The 21,265-nt window shown below is 39.5% G+C and overlaps 1 protein-coding gene across 3 annotated transcripts in view; it reads left to right on the top strand.

Annotated features, from left to right (window-relative positions):
- Positions 1-21,265, top strand: part of NUBPL (NUBP iron-sulfur cluster assembly factor, mitochondrial) — a 79,798-nt gene that overhangs the window by 41,717 nt on the left and 16,816 nt on the right. For all 3 annotated transcript variants that reach the window (XM_056850843.1, XM_056850845.1, XM_056850844.1), the window contains 2 exons: positions 9,977-10,070; positions 15,385-15,470. In XM_056850843.1, the coding sequence (XP_056706821.1) occupies positions 9,977-10,070; positions 15,385-15,470 (180 nt within the window). The remainder of the gene's footprint in view (positions 1-9,976; positions 10,071-15,384; positions 15,471-21,265) is intronic.

Raw genomic sequence — 21,265 nt, 5'->3', positions numbered from 1 at the left:
GCTCTTGGGAATATGAAACATTGGATTCTTTGTTTTCACTTCTTCTTAATGCTATCTTGGCTATAGAATTGGGGGAATTACTTGATGGGAGCTATTTGCTGTCCTAATCTCTTTGAGAAGAAAGTGGAGGCTAACTTCTGTCTACCTGGTTATTCCAACATTCCTGACTAAAATTTTGCCAAGCCTGGATAGGCAATAGTTGTATTTCTTGCAGGCCAAAGGGTCATAAATATGTAATGATTTCATGAAATACTATTTGCCTCTGCAAAGCTTTAGAAACCTTACCTGTGGTTTATGTGGCTGTTGGGAATGAACCTAGTGTAGGAGAAAATCAGGCTTAGGCCAAATGTGGGTTGTAAGAGAGTTGCTTGGCCCACAGAGAAAAGGGAAATTTGACCTCCAGGTATGAGATTTTCTATCAATTTTAAAGCATTGCTATCTGCCCCTAGCTTTTGTGACAAATATTGCTCTGAGATAGACACTTTATTAATTCTTCGGCTGACACCAAGTCTGTAGTGATGCTTGATTGGAGCACTGCAAGAGTGTCTCTTAATAAAATAAAGGTTATATGCTGTTCATAAAAACTTTGCTTCAAAGTTAGCAGTTTCTCTTTTTGCTTACTCTTCAGTTAATACATATTGCAGACTCACAGAGCATTTTAAATACAGTTATCTCCATTATACTTGGAATGCATATTATGAATACCTAAAATTTTGATTATTAATTTGTCACACATGCATAGTGATTGATTAAAGCAATTTATAAAGAAGCAGTAATGATGTTTCTGAATTGGTTGGGGGAAGTAAGTAGAACAACATGGCAGTTAATTACATCGCTCTAACAATAAATGTCAAGAAAAAAATCTTTTTTAAAAAAAAGATGAATTCTATTAAGCAAAGTGCAATTACATTTTCAGTATCTGAAATGTTTTGCAACACTGTGCATTCTGAAGTAGTGAACATTTTAGCATTTCCACACACACACGCCAGTGACATGATGGGTGTTGCAGGTACAATTTTGTAACCAACACTCACTTGTTTGTTTACAAAAAGGAATTCCTTTAAGTATAATGTTGTGTTAATCTGAGCTAATTTATTCCTACTCAAAGAAGTATTTGCATGTAGACACATATTTTAGAACGGATCCAGAATGTAAGGGCTGTTAGGCCTCCTATGACCTGGCAGAATGTTGTTTATATACAGGACTTGCATGTAGATTGTTTTAGGGGGGAAATCAATCAGTGATGTAAAATTATATACCCACCTTTTCCACCTTTTGGGCCCCACTAGGGAGAAAAGCAGGGTTTAAGTTTATCTAAAATAAATAAGGCAAACCAAAATTGTTAACATCTTGTCTGTGGTTTTATCCCCCATAGTGAACATATAGCCAAGTATCCAATAAAATAGTAGTTAGTGAAAAATATTCTCTGAAGAGACATAGCTCTCTTACTAATGCTTTCTTTTTATTCTTAATATATCTTTGTCATCCATATCTTATTATATGAAGTCTTAGATTACCTTGTGAAGTTTCAAAGCTCGTATGTCTCCTCTCTCAAAAAGGATTAATTGCTTATCTCTTGAGAGTTAACAGGAGAACTTTATATCCTATCTTTTATGATCATTGCAGGCATTCTTAATATGTAAATATTACAAGCTTTTGATATTTACCTGCTGGATCAGTGCTCTGTGGCACTTTCCGTCTTCAGACAAATCTCATCGACTGTGGCACACTATTCTTAGTTCATAGCATTCTATTGACATGAGTATATCTTCACAAGAAGAAGAAAAATATGGATTTGGGAATAGGATTAGTGGTGATATACTAATTTGATTCCTGCTAACATCAAGATCAGGACCATTGGTGATGCTGGGATCATTTTAAGGAATCTTATATTTGCTTTTCCTTCTTATATACAGCTAGCTGTAAGTCAGGCGAATCTTCAGAAGTTTCTTAATAAGGCTGCCAGGCCTGCTTCCCTAAACCATACACCAATATGATGTAGTGACTATTATTTATTATTTTTTAACTTAAATCCCATTCTCAGTCCACGCCAAGATCAGGCTCAGAGCGGCTAACATCCATTAAAACATCATAAAATAATCAATATCATAAAACAAAAATAATTTAAAATTTAAAACCATCATGTCTCAAACATTAAAATCCAAATGGCGCCCATTCACTGGCACATAGGACTGCAGCCAGCCCGGGAAAGAGTAGTCAGGGGCCCCACCAAATCAACCCAGATGAAGTAAGGGACGAGGAAGGGGCAGGGAGGCCAGCTATGATGGGAAACCATTGCTGCCCTCAACCATAGGCCTGGCGGAACTGTACCAAGTCCCATAGGGCACTGGTCTCACTGGATAGAGAGTTCTGCCAAGCCAGGGCCGAAAAAGCCCTGGCTCTGTTTGAGGACAGCCGGACACTTTGCAGGCTGGAGACTACCAGCAGGTTGTTGTTTTCTGAGCGTAATGCTCTTTGGGAGGCATACCAGGAGAGACGGTCCCGTAGATACGATGGGCCCAGACCATTCAGGACTTAGATAACTCTCACTTTCTGCTCAGCTATAAAGCTTGCTGGCTGACCTTTCGCTGTCACTTTCTCTTAGGATAACTCTCAAGGTAGTTGTGAGGATAAAAACAGGGTGGGGTTAGGTATGTCATGTTGAGTTCCTTGAAGGAAAACAAATATATATACATTTTTGGTTCTTGTAGGTTATCCGGGCTGTGTAACCGTGGTCTTGGAATTTTCTTTCCTGACGTTTCGCCAGCAACTGTGGCAGGCATCTTCAGAGGATTAACACTGAAGGACAGTGTCTCTCCTTCAGTGTTAATCCTCTGAAGATGCCTGCCACAGTTGCTGGCGAAACGTCAGGAAAGAAAATTCCAAGACCACGGTTACACAGCCCGGATAACCTACAAGAACCAATGAACTCTGACCGTGAAAGCCTTCGACAATATATACATTTTGTTTTTAAAAAAGGTGCCAATAGTCATAAGGTTGAACTGATTTTAACCAATTCCCTCCTCAGAACTTGGAAGAGACCCCTAAAGGTTCTGGTACTTAGTACTGGTGAATACTGCCATGAAAAAGCCATCAGTATGTGTGTGTATCCCATATTTACAAGTGAAAGGTATGAAGATAGGTAATAACAAAAAAAGACTATGAGTGTAGAAAAAAATAGAGATTTATTTGATAGACTAGGTAAAGAGTCATTGGGTGTCAAGGCCTAGTCTGTACCTAGGAATAAGACTCCTTAGAAGAAGAGAGGTCCCCTGCTATACCTTAGGCTTTGTGCATTTTAGAAGCTCCAAGAAAAGACCCCCAGCCACCTCTGCAACACAGGCTTCCATTCAAGTTTTGGAACCAGTAAACCAGGAAAGCCCCGAGTGGCCCTGTTCACCTCCTGTACTTCCAGAGTCTCCCCTAGGAACAGAGAAGGCGAAGGGCAAGTGGTGGAGCTTGGACCAGGTAGAGGAGTGCACACTTGTCAGCATGGGGCCTCCCACACTCCAGTCTCTTTCTCTCAGTAGGAAGATGCTTTAGATCTTGAGAGTATCAAGGCCCTAACTCTAGATCATTGCATGATCAGGGGCCTAGCCCTGACTACAGAATAGGGTGGGACTCTCCATTCCCCGTATAAACCTGCAGTTAAGTCCCAACATTTCCTGGTTCAACATCTGTTTTCAGCCAGCTTGTGCTTTTGTCTAGATAGTAGCTTGTTGCTAAGCTCCAGCACTCCCTAGCCTCCAGCTCCTGCTTTGACCTTTGGATCCTCTCTGCTTCTTCTTGCCTGTTTGCCTGTGACCCTTGAGCCTTGCTTTCCAGCTTGCCAGGAACCGAATGAGACAATGGGAGTCAAATCGGGTAGAGTTATGTAAACAGCACAGGTAATTTGCTTCCAGTTTTAGAATCCCTCTCTTCACTGGCTAAATTATGGCATTTTCTAAGTGGTTCCATGTAGCTATGTTGGCTCAAGAAAACCCCCAGAACCAAATCCACATAGTACCTTTTATTACAATAAAAATGACACAAAACACAGTGAAAGATTTCAAGTAAAGAACTTGTGTGTTCCATTTTGTATTAGAGAAATTTGATTCACCTCTTTTATTTAATTTTTCAATGGAAGGGCTATCGTTGTTATCCCTGTCTTCTGCCCTTAAGGGTTCCACCCTGCACCTTTCATATCTGCTTGACTGTCCAAATAGAAGCAGACAAACAACTTCAAGAAAATGGCTTAAGATATTTGTGTTTCTCTGTACTCCTAATTTGTTTAACATACAGATAGCTGAAGAGTTCTGGAGACCTTGACCCTCTTACACGGTTTTATATTATTGTGGTTGGTCTTAATAAAGAATATTACATCAATTTTTGTTTTTTGCAATTTTCTGTGGACCTTTGGGTACTTGGAACTTCTGTCTACTTGTACTGGAAAAATTCGTAACACCAAAGATACCTTTTCTTGAAGCAGAAAACAAACATAGAGAACAAAGCTGGTTACAAATGCAGTTAGCTCACTTAACGTATGCTGCATACTAATTACAAACCTATCAACTCATGTAACATGTTGACGAGCCAAGAGAGTCTTATAATGAAGCATGAAACAACATTCAGTGAAGAAAGAACACTTTAGATGATTCAGATTAAACATTGCCATGCCGAAGATATTTAATTAATATTTTATTAGAAGGTAAGTCTAAAAGATTACCCGATTTTTAACTTCCAACAAATCTGTATCCAATTTTGGTATTAATGCTATATTTGCTTGTTTCCACGTTTGTGGAATAGAACCATTCTGTATAAACAAATTCATAACCTTCAATAAATGTGGAGATATTTGTTCTTCAAAAGTTTTATAATAAAATGCCGTAAATCCATCCGAACCTGGAGATTTATTTAACTTACTTTTACCAATTGCTTTCTTTAATTCCTCAGGGGCTATAGGTAAATTTAACGAATCCTTCTGTTCCTGTGACATACCTTTCCAATAAAATTGTTTCAAACAAACCTCCATTTCTTTATCTGAGGCTGGTTTTTCTCTGTATAAGCTTGTATAATATTCTACAAATGTCTCCATTATTTTATGTTTATCAGTTATTGTTTTGCCTTCTTTCCTTATTCTTACTATTGGCACCTTTTTCTCCCTTTGTTTAAACTGCCAGGTTTATTAGCGTGTTCAAAAAATCTTTGCCTATTAAACATAATTCTATTTTCCATTTCTGTTGTTATTAATAACTCATATTGTTAACCTTTTCTTGCTTAACTAATTTATCTTGAGCTTTTTTATTTGTATTTCTTCTAACTTAATTTTCTCCAATAATATTTTCTTTTGTTTTTCTTTCATCTTAAACCACCTTGTATTTTGTTGAATCAAAAGTCCCGTAATTACTGCTTTACCAGCATCCCATACCGTCATGTCTATAACCCCCTTATCAACATTTTCAAAAAAATAATTTTGGATATCTATTTTAAATTTTTCAACAATCTTTTTATTTTTTAATACATAATCATTTACTGACCATGGTCTATATTTCTTATCACCTATCTTTATTTTTATCATAATGGCATTATGATCAGATAATACCCTTGGTAATATCTCTGGGCTATTTGAATTATTCATTAAAGTTTTAGAAAGCCATATCATATCTATTCTTGAATGGGTAAGGTGTCTGTGTGAAAAGTATTTATAACCCTTTTTACCTCCATTTATAAGTCTCCAGATATCAAACATTTCCCATTGGTTCGTCATATTAGGAAAAATACCAGGCAACCTACCAATTTCTTTTTCTTTACAGATCTATCCAATTTTGGTTCTGATACCCCATTAAAATCTCCCATCCAAATCATTTTCTCAGTGCCATACTCAACCAATATCAACGCTAAATCATTAAAAAAAAAATTTTGTTTCATATTACGAGCATAATTACCAACCAACAATATTTTCTGATATCCACTTGTGATTTCTATTATCAAAATTCTACCTTCCATGTCCTTATAAATTAACTTAGGTCCCAATATCAAAGGAACATACATAGCTACTCCATTAACTTTTTTTTTTCCATTACAGGATGTAAATAATTTCCCTAATTTCAGATTCTCCAATCTTATTACATCCTTGGGTAAAATATGTGTTTCCTGTAAACAAAAAATATTGGCCTTAGATTTTTGTAAATGATAAAACACCTTTCTCCTCTTTTTGGGAGAATTCAAACCATTAATATTCCACGACAATATTTTTAACATATCAGTTTACAATTCTTCCCATCCCTACTTTCCCCCAATTTATATCTATTTAAACCCACCCACCCTCCCCCTTGTAGTCTTTCTAAAGAAAACAGCTCAGCCGTCATTCTCTTCTGAAGGTGTTTCTGCTGGGTGAACACCTCCAGATGCTTGTTCAGATTTATCTTCTTCTGGTATGTCTCTTGGAACAGGCTGTTTTGAAGATTTTGGGAGGTCTTTGTCATATCTTCTCAAAAATTGCTCAGCTTTAAGAGTGTCAGTAATCTTGTATCTTCTTGCTTTGAAAAAGAAAGAAATGCCTTATAGGCCTATTTCGTTATTAAATAATGATTACAATTTTTTTTTAGCCACGAGGCTAAAAAAGGTATTAAATGATTATATAAATGAAGATCAAACTGGTTTTTTACCTGGTAGAATGATCAGTCAAAATGTTAGAACGGTGATAGATTTATTAGAATACTCAGAGTATACTCCAACCCCAATGGCTATGATCTTAGAAGCAGAGAAAGCTTTTGATAATGTTAATTGGAAATTTATGAAAATTTTTTAGAACATATGGGATTGGGTATTGGTTTTAAAACAGCAGTTGAGAGTATATATACTCAACAAACAGCTAGACTTATGGTTAATGGAGTACTATCACCACAATTAGAAATTCAAAAGGGCACCAGACAAGGTTGCCCTCTCTCACCTTTATTGTTTAATTTAGTTTTAGAAGTTTTATTGATTAAGTTTAGACAAGATGATAATATTGTAGGTATAAGAATTGGGAGAAATCATTATAAGGTTAAAGCATATGCAGATGACTTAGTGTGTATCTTGACTAATCCTAATTGTCAAATGGAAAAATGGAATAACGTTGTAGAGGTCTATGAAAAGCTTGCAGGATTTAAAATAAATAGGAGCAAAATGAAAATCTTGGTAAAGAATATGACTATCACAACAAGCAGACCTAACTAGTAAAACAGGGTTTAGTATTGACTCTAAAGTCAGGTATTTAGGAATATGGTTAACTCCAAATAATCTTAATTTATTTCAGAATAATTATGTAAAAATTTGGCAACAAATTGTTAAAGATCTCAAGCAATGGGAGAAGATACTGTTATCATTATGGGGACGGATCACAGTAATCAAAATGATGGTATTACCAAAGATGCTCTTTTTATTTCAGAACTTGCCGATTATAAAAGGAGTAAAGATTTTTAAAGTTTGGAAGAAGGAAATTTTGAATTTTTTATGGGGAAAAGAAAGACATAGGATAGCTTATCACAATTTAATTGAATTAAAAGAAACTGGAGGCTTGGGTCTTCCAGACTTAAGAATGTATTATGAAGCAGTTTGTTTTGGTTGGTTAAGGAATTGGATACTATTAGAGAACCCTAGATTATTGGAAATGGAAGGTTTTAACATAAGATTTGGTTGGCATGCATATCTCTGGTATGATAAAGATAAAGTAAATAGAGATTTTAATTCTCATGTTATTAGGAATAGTTTATTACAGATTTGGAAAAGGTATAAAAGATGTTGGGAAGTTAAAACACCAGGATGGATTAACCCTATAGAAGCATTTATGAAAAGTTGGGAAGTTAAAACACCAGGATGGATTAACCCTATAGAAGCATTTATGAAAAGAGGAACACAGCTTAATTTGAACTGCACACAATGTTCCAGGTGCAGCCTGACCAATGCAGTGTACAGCAGAACTTTGGAACATTTCGCTGCTTGGAGAAGTGAGGAGTGTGTAAACAAAGGTTCAGTCTATGCTGTTCTAAGCTCCTTGAAGGAAATGTGAGATAAAATTCATGCAGAAGGGAGCCCAGTGGCTGAGCACTATTCAGCTACTGAAAAGCATCCTTCTGTATGTGGTTCTTTTTTTTTTTTTTTACTGGCTTTTCTTGGCTTCAATTTTTTAAAAAATCATCCTGATCATACATTGGTTCTCGTAGGTTATCCGGGCTGTGTAACCGTGGTCTTGGTATTTTCTTTCCTGACGTTTTGCCAGCAGCTGTGGCCGGCATCTTGATGGCACTCCTCTGAAGATGCCGGCCACAGCTGTTGGCGAAACGTCAGGAAAGAAAATACCAAGACCACAGTTACACAGCCCAGATAACCTACGAGAACCAATGAACTCTGACCGTGAAAGCCTTCGACAATATTCTGATCATGCATACTTGCTAAAACAAATCATTAGTAATGACTCTTTAAGCATGGGTAGTTTTGTAAAGACAAATCAGCCATAGATGATAGATTTCCCAAGGCCTTATAAATTTCATTCACTTTTAAAAATAATTTAAAGCAGTGAGTAATACAGCGTTATAATATAAAATCTAAGTAGCACTTTTTCTGTTTCTTCAGATACTGTCACTGATTAAAAGACTAGACTGTACTAATACAGATGAATCTAGCGTTGCAAGATCTGTTTATATATAACGTGTCAAGCCTCCTTCACCTTCTCTGACAACACCTTTTAGAGTCTAATTTTAAAAAACATAACTCTCACTTTAATCAAAGATTATGTGAAGTTCATCCAAGGGGAAGTCTCTGATTTTAAATGTGCTGTTAGCAAGACAAAGAGCCTTACTGTGACTTTGCATAAGCTCAGTGCCGTCATTTAAAATGTGTTGCAACCCTTTCAAAGAAGCTGCATTGTTTTGTTTTGTTTTGTTTTTGCTGTCAAGTCACAGCTGACTTATGGCGACCCCATATGGTTTTCAAGGTAAGAGACATTGGGAGGTGGTTTGCCATTGCCTGCTTCTGCATCAGGACCCTGGTATTCCTTGGAGGATTCCCACCCAAATACTAGCCAGGGTTAGGGCTGTGGGTCCCCCAGCAAGCTTCCATGGCACGAGTGGGGATTTGAACCTGGGTTTCCCAGGTGCTAGTCCTAGTCCAACACCTTAACCACTATACCATTCTGGGTCAGTACTTAGCTCTGCAATATTTGCATATGTAAAAACAGGTAATCAGTACACTGAAGATAAGTACTCGTAGTCTCAAAGTTCTGCTGTGATCTAAAAGTAGTATTTTAAATTGTGGTTTATTTGGTTTGAACATTTCATTTTCTTAAAATTACCACCTTTATGGATGTAAATTGGGTCTGAATGTGAACATGGACTGTTCCCAAATAAATGAATGGTAGACTGCAAGTTGTGGACATAAACAGAAAATCTTTGGCCTCAAAAAGTTTGCACTGTGCAAGGATGGTAAACTCCACTTGGAGCTCCAGGTAGTGAATAAAGGTGTGAGTTGTTTGCTTTCACCAGCAAGAAATGTAGCTACAACTGACTAACCTTGTTCCTGTGATTAATATTATGGATCTCCACGACCCACTTCTCTGATTATCCCAATGAGTAGCTGTGTTTGTCTGTTGCAGTAGAAAAGAGCAAGAGTTCAGTAACATCTTAAAAGACTAACAAAATTTCTTGCAGGGTATGAGCTTTTGTGAGTCACAGCTCACTTCTTCGGATATCTGGCCTCAGAGGGCTGAATTGCTGCTGGGACGCTAACCTTGTATTTTCTGCCTGAGCTAATGGTAACAACTCTTGGAGCCTGAAACTGATGTCAGCACTCACTTTATAGTTGTTTGATTCATCAAAATGATTTGCATTCATGTTGAAGACCACAGTAGGTTTGGGCTGTATAGTTCTCTTCGTTAGCCCGGCTTTTACTATAAGTCAAATAATAAAGAAATAAATTAAGATGCTTTTTAAATAATTTGATCTGTATTTTTTTCTAGGTTGACTGGCAGCAACTGGATTATCTGGTAATTGACATGCCTCCAGGGACAGGAGATGTACAATTGTCAATCTCACAGAATATCCCAATTGCAGGTAACTGTAGATCTTACTAAGATCTAAAGCAGCTGGAAATGAAAAAGTATTGAATATTGTGCTGGAAAAAATGGAAACTTGATGGCACGGATCCTGCAGTAAATTTCTGCTAATGGTGGTGGTGGGGGGAGTTTTGTGGATTTCACCCCCCCCTGTGCAGCCCCCCACTCTCCTGATATGCTGTACCTAGAGGGTCCCCTATTTGTAAGGAAAAACATTTCAGACAGCATTTTAGGCTGTATCCAGGGGCAGGGGATGAAGTCCCATTCTGCTGACATAAATCCTTGCCATTAGTGGAGATTTACTGTGGTGCCAAGTGACAACTCACCCCACAGGAAAGTGGGGGGAGAGGAGTAGGAGCTTGGAATAAAAATATTTATTTTACATTTTTCTGATATTCAGAGGCTATTTTAAGGCATCCTTTCCAGCCAGATGTGGCTACCAAAGAGGTTTCTTGAATCACCGTTCAGTCTGCCTGGCTGGGAGAATGGCAGTTGATATGTAATGATATGTAACCAGCAAGACAATGGGGTTTTCTTAATATTGGCCCAAAATCATGTAACCATTTAATTTGCTGCGATCTTCTCGATCCAACATACTGTAAGTTTCTACCAGGTATTATGGGAGGAAGGGAGGGAGGGAGGGGTAGAGCGAAGGGGTAGAGCATCTGGCTGGCATGCAGAAGGTCCCAGGTTCAATCCCCGGCATCTCCAGTTAAAGGGACTAGGCAGGTAGGTGATGGGAGAGACCTCAGCCTGAGACTCTGAAGAGCCGCTGCCGGTCTGAGTAGACAATACTGACTTTGATGGACCAAGGGTCTGATTCAATATAAGGCAGCTTCATGTGTTCATGTGTTCAAGGAATGTTTTGTTAATGGAAGGCAGATAATTTCAGGAGAGCACCTTCAAAGATTGTGAGAAGGAGGAAGAAGGGTATTTCTGGCTCATCAATGGGCTAGGGAGGAGAGAAACATGGCTACCAGGGGACTGGAATCTGGATTGAACAAGATGGAAGCGAGAACAAATTTGGCAGCTATTAGTTTATTTTGCACATCTCGTAAATAGTGTTGAATAGAGACTGATGTTTTCTACTTGAGGCTTTATTCACATGTGTTTCCCCCACATGGACTTTCTATAGATGTGTTCTGCGTGTCCCCAACTGGGATCAGTTCCCAAGAGCACACGGAGCCAATCTGGATTTGAACTGTGGTGTGTATGAAGGGGCTTCCATTCCCCTCCCCACACACACATGTACACTATTTTTCTGACCTGGGATGGCCCAGCGAAGCTGCTGTTTGCCCATTTCATCATAGGTACTGATGGATACAAGTAAGTTCCCCCATTGGAGCAAATACCACCCCCACAACTGTTCCAGGTCAGGAAAACTGTGTGTGTGTGCGGGGGGGGGGGGGAGAAGGCTGAAAGGGAGGACACTGAAACGTGCAAGAGTAAAGGCCCTTCAGTATTTACATACTTCCAGGGATCCAAGATAGTCTGCAGAATGAAAAGGTTTAATGTATTGCAGGATGGGTGAGTATTTATGGATCTGAGCCCTATCTGATTAAAGGGCATGATCCCACTTCCTTTGCATTTTGGTATCCCAGGGGTAATATGGCTTGTGGAGAAAGGCATTTTTTTTTTAAGCTTCTCTATTGCACTTTGGCAAGTTGAGCAATAGTTATCACTGAGAGTCAAAGGAGTTAGGCCAGTAGGGTTAAATATTGTCAGGCTTCAGCAAATACACGGCGTTTCAGGCAATAGAACTCGAATCCAGGCAGAGCAGCGATTCAAAGATTTATTCCGAAAGTCAATGATTTCAGTAAGGAGGCAAACAAGGCTGGAATACATGACTGGGGTGGAGAGGATACATATATAGGACTGATACAATAGGATTATGGGAACAAAGAGACAATGTAGTCGTTTCCTGCCGGTAACGACTTAAGTAAAACTGAAACAGAAACCATTAAGAGCAGTCAGTGGAGGAGATGGCCGAGCTCCCGGCTTTGTGCGCGGGACCCGATATCAGATGGGAGATTTACACGGGCGGGTCCCAATACAAATGTAAATCCCTGGCCGAAGTTCGTGTGTAAAACAGAGGGGGGGAAGGAGTGCACTGAGAACCCTATCTTGTTTGCGGGGAAACCATCTTGTTTGGGACCGGAGCTGTCAGAAGCCTTATCTGACAAATATGAGTTTTAGCCAATAGTTAAGTGCACGGGTCCACATATTGGCCTCCAAGGGGATCACTCCAGTTTCTAATCTAAGGAGGGCGTTCAGAACTCATCTTGGGATTCCAAGTATCTTCTGCAGGAAAATAGATTGGATTGTTTTCAATAAGCGACTACCCAACACAATTAGGGGCACCTAAAATGTGACGCAGAAAAGAAGACTGGACCCTCTCAGTATCCTGGTTAAAGGCACTTATCCCAATAGGAATTCCTTATAGAAGTTGGGCCATAGATTTAGCCTTGAACATATGTAAGACAGCAGGAACTATTTGACTGCTGTGAACATAGAAAAAGCGGGTTATGGCCTCAATACTGCATTTGGCTAGGGACAAAGTATAGTTTTTGTGGAAAGTCCCATTATTATTATATTGGAAGTTCAGTCCCAGATATCTAAATTGTTTTACTTGTTCCCTTTGTAGGATGCTTGTTGTTTTCTCAAAAACATCTGGTTGGGCTCTATAGAAAATGGAATGCTGGAATAGATGGGTGCCAAGGTCATAGTTTGCCTAGAGCACCAAAAAGCCTCAGGCCAGCCCTGGAAGGGTCACTGTACAAAGTAAATCTAGATTTGTGGGTCACCATACCAAAAAGGTTGGGAACCACTGCCTTAAGTGATGTCTAGCAAATGCACAGTAATAGCAGTTTTCAATCAAATGGTTTTTAGGGAAAGACAGCCCGTTCCTGAAGTGGGGGCGGGGAGGCTGAAAGGGGTTATTAGGCAGCTTGACCCCTGTGGCGGTGTAAGTGCCACTTATGCTGTCCAGATAGGCAAAAACGCCAGCGTAGGAAAACTTATGCTTCCACAGAGGAGCTATGCAGTTGTGCCCCGCATGGGTGCCAGCATGGTTGCTACTGCTGCATTTTTGCACTACAGTGCCTCTCACTGGCGTCAATCGGTGCGTTCCCAGGGTGGGGCCAAAGCCCCTTTCAGCCTGGGAACACCTTGTTTGCCTGGCCTTGAGTTATGCCACTAATAATGGTGGGAACCGAATGGTATCACTGGGTTTTTAGGAAAAGGGCAGTTTGTAGCTTCAGCGCGGGCATTCAAACTGCATAGGAGGCAGCATGGCGGCGCTGCCCCTAGGTGCTGCGTAACCACCACCACCACCCACTCAGGATTGCTCTGTATGTAAATAAAACTAGCAATGACTTTTATCTGTTGAAGGCAGATGCATGAATTTCTGCATACAGAAATGTGAGCGAACATCAGCACATGTCGAAAGAAGTATAATCCGTGCAATGTCTTGTACATTCAATCATCCTTAATATAGTTCATCTCTGAAAAGTGATTAGGGAAAAAATTATACATTCTTCTTAAGTAGTGCTGCATCTCGAGTGAATTTCAGTCACATTTGCTGATTTTAATGATCAAAATAATTTCATACTTATCAATCCTGTTAATCCTGGAGAGGCAACACTGCTTGGGGGAGAAGAGTTTGATTCTTGTTTCTCAATGAGACAGCTGAATATTTGAAAAAGAAATCTTTTTCCTAGGAGTGAATAAATTAGTTAGAAATGGGAGGGAGTAATTTCTTCATAGTAGAGACTAGGTTGATCCTGTATATAATGGTGGGGTTCTTCTGTGGGCTTGGGAGGGGGCGTTGCTCTATAGAAATATAATTGGAGAGAATAAGAAAGCTTGACTTTCAGAATTTCACTTGGGAGCATGGAATAGTAAGGGAATAATAATTTCAAAGTTGGTAAGTAGCTTGGCCTACAGTTTAAACAATTACTTAATATCCAAAGGTGTGATTTGTATACAGCCTTTAGATGGCCTCCTCAAATGCAGTGTGAATTATGCTGGTTATACTTGACATAGACTAGATCATCATCAGTCCAGAAATACCTTTCTAAAAACAAGGACAGATGTATCTTGGCCTCAGATTCACTCCATAATTGCTGTCTGCATGAAATAAATTATTCTTGTGCACTGGTTCCCTATTTAGGAATGCAAAGCTGTGGTATAGTGGTTAAGTGTGGTGGTTTGGAGCGGTGGACTCTGATCTGGAGAACTGGGTTTGATTCCCCACTCCTCCACATGAGTGGTGACACTAATCTGGTGAACTGGGTTTGTTTCCCCAGTTTGTAAGCTGGTTTGATTCTTCCTTAAGTGGTAGAGAAAGTTGGCTTATACAAACCAACTCTTCTTCTTTTTCTTCTATGTGGATAAGTCCAGTTCACCACAGGCCTAAAAAGAGCCAAGTTGGCTTGATGGGCCACTTCTTCAACCCAGCCGTCAGTTCTCTCTAGTCATATAGCCAAGATCTTTGGCTCACTTGTTTCCATTTCTCAAATATCGTGGGCTTCTCTACATTTCTTGCAAAATTCTGCATTCATGTCACCATTTTATAATATCCCCCTCCACATACAACAATTACCTGTTTAGGCATAGACCAGACTGCCTTTTAGGAAGAAACAGTTTTGTCATGTCCTTTGGTTTTTATAAGACATTGTACACATGGATTCAGGGGAAGAATGTGTCAATGGCTTCTTCATATGAGCCCAACTGAGATGCAGTGTCATTTGTACCTCCCATGCCAATTGTCTTGTATGAATGGTAGTAGAAGTCTCCGTTGTCCACATATGAATGCTTTTCCCATTCTTCTGGCAGGTTTCTTATGTCCTTCCTGACATTTCAGAAAACCAGATGCTGTACATCTTATATGTTGTCTATATTGTGTTGCGCTAGAATAAAGGGTATGCATTATGTTTATATAGCAGCCCTAATAGCCCTGATTCATTTGATCTTGTCAGAGGTCAGAAGCTCAGCAGGGATGGTACTTGGATGGGAGACCATCTGGAGCTGCTATGCCTCTGCAGACCACCTTTGTTTGTCTCTTGCTTTGAAAACCCTGTGGGGTGAAACTTCATGGAATGATATTAGTTTTTTTTGTAACACAGTTCATTATATATGGATCTTTTTCTTCCAGAGAACAAAATATCCTAATAATTTCAGGGATAATAATACTGGGGTGGATCGTTCCACTCCTCTGAGCAAAGTTCAAAGTATTTGTCCATTTTAAGTGGCTCTTCCATCATGTTTACACCATTACTTGTAATGGTAATGTACACATTTTCTCTTTTTAGGGGCTGTGATTGTGTCCACTCCTCAGGATATAGCTTTACTGGATGCCCGTAAAGGAGCAGAGATGTTCAGAAAAGTGAATGTGCCTGTAAGCATTTGAATCTCCTAAATCATGGATATATATGTGTTGGGCCAGGAATGGCCAATAGGTGGGCAGTTGACAAGGTCTGCCCCTTAAAATAATGGAGATCAGTTTATATGCAAAAAAAAAAAAAATTAAAACTACCCATTTGAATAATGACACTCCTTGAGAAGCTGCATATATTTAGCTTGAGTAATTGATGTTTTTCATATACTTTGTTGTAATGTACCTTGGGAACAATTTGGCAGCATTCTGGAAACAGCAGGTGGCTACTGAGGGCGATGAAACAAACGTGATTGTGGGTGTAGTACTATGATGTATTTTAATACAGCTTTGCATTCCTAAATATACCTAAGGACAAATTATTCTGAAATAAGCTTCTTTAAAACTAAAGACCTAACTAAGTCATCACATATAAGGTTTACTTTTACAGCATTGAGACTCCTGAGCATATGAACATTCTGTGTTAGGGGATTTAAATGTTTAACAAAATGCTTGTGTAGAGGTGGGATTTCTGTGTCTGGCTCTTCCCCCCCTTGTCTTTTCACTAGACCAGCAGGTATCAATGTACTCTTTGGCCTAGCACTTTCAATTCATGGGCTGGATCCTATTAATCTTTTCTGTTAAATAGTAGACCATTTCTCTTGTGCAGGGAGGGTTCCTCTGGTGGAACATGCCTCTGGTAGAACATTCCTCTTCAGCTGGAACAAGGCATCTTTCCACCAGAGGAACACTCCCCATTAAGCAGAAAGGATTCACAAGATCCAACACTATATAGGAAATCTTTGAAAGACATGGAGGGTTTCTAGATAGTGCTGACTTAAGAAATTTTGCTCCTAGAAACACAACTAGTCTGATGCCTGAAGACTGAAAACAGAAGGCCAAAATAAATCTTCAGTACCCCTACAATATATGTTGTAAATGCTGAAAAGAAGTAATGCCTTATGGAGTAGCCTTCTTCAGGCCAGTCAACAATTAGTAGAAGTGCAGGGAGATGTGAATTGATGGCACTTAGGCAGTATGAGCAGAGGACCTGAGAGATTCATGGGAGACCCTCTTTGCTCCCTTGCTGCCCCTTGGCTCAAGCAGTGGCAGCAGCTTGGGCTCCCACCTCCTCCCCCTTGGCAGAGACCCACCCATTATTCCTCTTCCCCCCTGCCAATGTGCTCACCTGCCCCACTCTGCAAGTAGTGGGGGGAAATGGTGACCCCCCCTCCACTCTGCCCATCCCCATCTTCCCTCATTGCTGCCACATCTACCTGTTTGGCTGATGTGGTAGCAGCTCCCCCTCCATCTTCTACTCATGCCAGGCCAATAGAGTAGCATTATCTGCACAAGTGTGGACAGCTCTCCTGTGTTTGGGGAGATTTACGCCCCCCCCCATTATATAACTGTAGTATGTACAGAATATGTAAAAGATTGTGAATGGTTAAATGGAAAATGGGGCAAAGTAACTTATATGTCAGAATATGAGGTGTCCAGGAAGAAAATTTTGAACTAGTTAGAAAGAAAAATCAATTGCTGCCATAGTTTCTAAAATTAACAGAAGTATTATGGGACTACATCAATTCTAAATAGATTTAAAGACTCAATATGCAGTGGTGTAGACATTTTGGAAGATATGTCTATGACCTTGTATATTTAACAGTACAATCCTATTCAGATGCTCCCTTCTAAGCTGTACTAAGACTAGATATAGGTGTAATTTAAAAAAAAGGGTTGGGTGGATTGTGGACTGTAGAGGAACTCTGTGCCTTTTGAGCGATAGATTTGTGTGTGTGTGTATATACACACATATTGCCATCACAGAACATGGCACCGTACAGAGTTTGAAAAGCAAAAGTTAAATGCAACCCTGACTCCATCATCATCTCGCTCTGAAGGCATAAACTGCAGCTATTTGCTGAAGCAATGCCCATCTGCATCTGGTCATTACCTTCCGGGACTGCACATAAGCTGCCTTTATCATGGAAGAAAGGGGGCATATAGATGTAAAAGCACTTAATAGATAAAATAGACAATGGTGAAGGTTGGGGAGGGGAGAGTTAAATGTGCTTTAATGTTGATCTTTAATCAGACTTGGCTCAGGGGTTAACAACACGATGAGTTTGTATCCTGCCACTCTGCTCAGCTGAACACGGGGCCTGACCCCAGGTTTCCTCTGGCAGAAGAGCTTCTTTTACTGGGACAGTGTTGCACTCTTAGCTAAGCAGAGAAGTAGGATACAATCCATTTAATTCCCCCCCTCAAAGAGATTTGTTTGAAAAAAGCTACAGATGATGGTCACTGGTGTTGGCAGAACTACTAAATGGTTAAGCTTGGTATGGTTCTTCAGATGCAATGAAATTCAAAAGATCAAAAATAAAGTAGATGTGTAAGTGTTTGATATTTTGCAATGCATCAGACTTGTAGTATAATCAAAAACTGCATAGTCCAAGCACAGAATTTACTCATAGAATCTGATATCTGGGGCAGAATGTTCCTGAGAAAGAAACATCATCATAAAATGTAAAATGCAGACAATTAATGTAGCCTCTGTATTGTTCAGACTGTTACAAGTCAGAGAGATTTGCTCTGACTCTGCTCGTTTAGTTTCCTTTCTCTGTTCTATTTATGTATGTCTTGAGCTACTTAGCTAAATGTTGAATAGGATTGATTCTAAAGGGCAACGGGTCACAATTTTGTGAACATTTCTGAAACTTCCAAAAAATTTCCTCCCTTTGATTTCTGATAGTTGGGCCTCAGTGATGCATCATAGCTGAATCTGATTGGCTATTGTAATGTCATCTCATTCACCACGTGATCTGCTGCTGACTCAGATTGCTGATGTGACTATTCTGAAGAATAAAGTCTTTTAATTCACTATAAGGTGCGGGGTGGGGGGAGAGAAACAGCACCAAGACAGCAGTAGAGCAGGGAAACTATAATGACAAACAGGATAAAGAAGGGCGGGGGGACGGGACTATACACTCAGTTCAAGTAAGGAGGCAATTAGAAAGTACTACTTTTAATCTGAAAATGGAAAAACATTCAGTGTGGCTCTAATAATGAAGTATAGCTAACTAGTAATCTTTTGCCTAAGCATACCTATAAGGAGCAGTTACTCTTCATCATAGGTATCATTGAACTTCATTAAGAATAATATCAATCATCCCTTTTTAGACAGTCATGTGGAAGAAATCTTGCCTGAGGAATTCTGTTGTTTTGCCTTGTTTCCTCTAGACAGCTGGAGTTCACCTTGACAATGTAATTAGCATTGGTGCTTAGGCTGAAGCTCCATCTCCAAAATTCTTCTCACAGTTCCCTCTGCAAAGTAATACTGAGTATCTGTTGAGCTTTTGATATTTATAGTAAATATTTTACCTAAGATGATGATTGAGTTTTTATTCCAGTATTTTGAGTGTTGAGAATGTATAGCCTGCTTGATATATTTTTTTTTTTTAAAGGAAAGCCCCAGGTGGCCAAAGCATAACTTAGAGCCAGATGTTAAAACATTCACATGCACTCAAGCATTCGTTGAAGCATAGTACATCTTCAAACAGAGCAGCTTGCTACCAAATGGAAAGCCTGCCTGAACAAGTAATTTTGCAATGCTTTAAAACATTTCTGCAAAGGGAGTTTATTTATTTATTTATTTATTTTAAAATGTTTCTATCCTGCCTCTGGTATGCTCAAGGAAATGCCCAAAACATTTAAACCAATTAAAACCACATCATAACAATACCACTGTTTCAGTAATCAGCATGGTATAGTGGTTAGGAGCGGTGGTTTGGAGCGGTGGGCTCTGATCTGGAGAACCGGGTTTGATGCCCCCCTCCTCCACATGAGCAGCGGAGGCTAATCTGGTGAACCGGGCTGGTTTCCCCACTCCTCCACATGAAGCCAGCTGAGTGACCTTGGGCTAGTCACAGCTCTCTTACAGCTCTCTCAGCCCCACCTACCTCACAGGGTGAGGGAGGAAGGTGATTGTAAGCTTGTTTGATTCTTCCTTAAGTGGTAGAGAAAGTCAGCATATAAAAATGAACTACTCTTCTCCTCTTCCTCCTCCTCAATGGCTTTTTAATCTGATCTTCCCAGCATCTTTTTGAGTTTAATTACAGCTGTGCAGGGCCCTGATTCAGATTGGAGCCATGCAGGATTGGGAGAGCAGAATTAACTGTTTCACCCTTGCACAAATTCTCATCCTTAAAAAAAATAGCAGAAGATAAGTCCCCATCTTCTCCACCCTTTGAAAGACTAATGCGGCATGTAGAGCTAGATATTGATTAGCAGAACCATCCAGCAATAGAAAGGTTAAGCCTCATCTTGGTTTAGTTGTTAAGAGCAGCAGACTGTAATCTGGAGACCCGGGTTTTATTCCCCACTCACCCACATGAACGGTGGACTGATCTGGTGAACTCTGGTTTGTTTCCCCACTCCTCCACATGAAGCCTGCTGGGTGACATTGGCTAGTCACAGTTCTCTGAATTCTCTCAGCCCCACCTACCTCACAAGGTGTCTGTTGGGGGGTGGGGAAGGGAAGGTGATTGTAAGCTGTTTTGAGACTCCTTAAAGGTAGAGAAAAGTGGGGTATAAAAACCAACTGTTCTTCCTCTTCTTCCTCCTCTTCTTTGTGGCCCTGAATTGGGGCCTCATGCAGCTATAACTTGTCTTTAAAAGATTGATGGAGATGTATGATTATCATGATATGCAGCGCATGAAACAATTTTTTATTGGCACATATAGCATATGGAAAGAGGCAGTCTCTCAGATCAGTTGTTGCCAAGTCATGAAGGGATATGGTAGGAGAATGTGTTGGGATGGCAACCAAAGATTTACCATCATTTAATACTCAGACATAAAATGATATTTACTGTTGCTGGAACTCTGACAAGTTATAACATTTGATATCTGACAGTAAGCAAAAATATTTAATACTTGATTTTCAGTATTTGATTTGCTACTGGCCAGTGTGAGTGTTTGTGAGAGAGACAGGAAAGATTTTTATCTGCTGCAACCAGTTCTCTTAAATATTCAGAAACTCACAAAAATGCTAGTTATTAACCACACCATTCCAAATAGGCTGCAATAAATCATTATTTTCTGTTCTTTAAGTATTTAGGTATACCTCAGTTCTTTATATAAACATTTGAAAGGTATCTCCTTGCCAGTAATGAAAGCATGACAAGGTATTTGAGTGAGAGTTAGCATACAGAACATTTATGCTGGGTGCATTAATGTAATAAGACAGGTTTACTTTTTAGGAAATAATCACACTGAATGTGAACATACAGGGAAAGCAGATATTTCACTCTATGTCTAAGAAGGGCAAGGGACATACTTGGTTGTTTACAGGATTCTAGGAGTCACTTAAATATTCTTAAGTGGTGGGTGATTAAATAAATACAGTGGCTTCTCTGGGCAGTTTGACAGTAACTTTCCACATTCAAAGAGAGGAAAAGATCTGCTTTCTAAGAGATGAACAGTATGGCCCTTTAACAAAAATGAGTGCTGGCTTAAGAATCGTGGCAAATCTAGGCCTACTTGAGGACATTATATTCTACTAATATCATTGATATCTCAGCAGTCCCACACGATTGCAGTTTTATGCTACAGTCATGGGCAGCCAAACGAAGTCAGCGCATCCATCCAGAAGTGTTTTTGGCAGGTTTTACTGTGACCCTATTACTATGTATGGGTTTGAAAGCTGGACAATGGAAAAAGCTGACAGGAAGAAAGTAGATTCCTCTGAAATGTGCTGTTGGAAGAAAGTGTTACAGATACTGTGGACTGCCAAAAAACTAAATAAGTGGGTTCTAGAT

The sequence above is a fragment of the Euleptes europaea genome, chromosome 6 (assembly GCF_029931775.1).
Source record: "Euleptes europaea isolate rEulEur1 chromosome 6, rEulEur1.hap1, whole genome shotgun sequence".
NCBI lineage: Eukaryota > Metazoa > Chordata > Lepidosauria > Squamata > Sphaerodactylidae > Euleptes > Euleptes europaea.
This window is presented reverse-complemented; position numbering and strand designations above follow the sequence as displayed.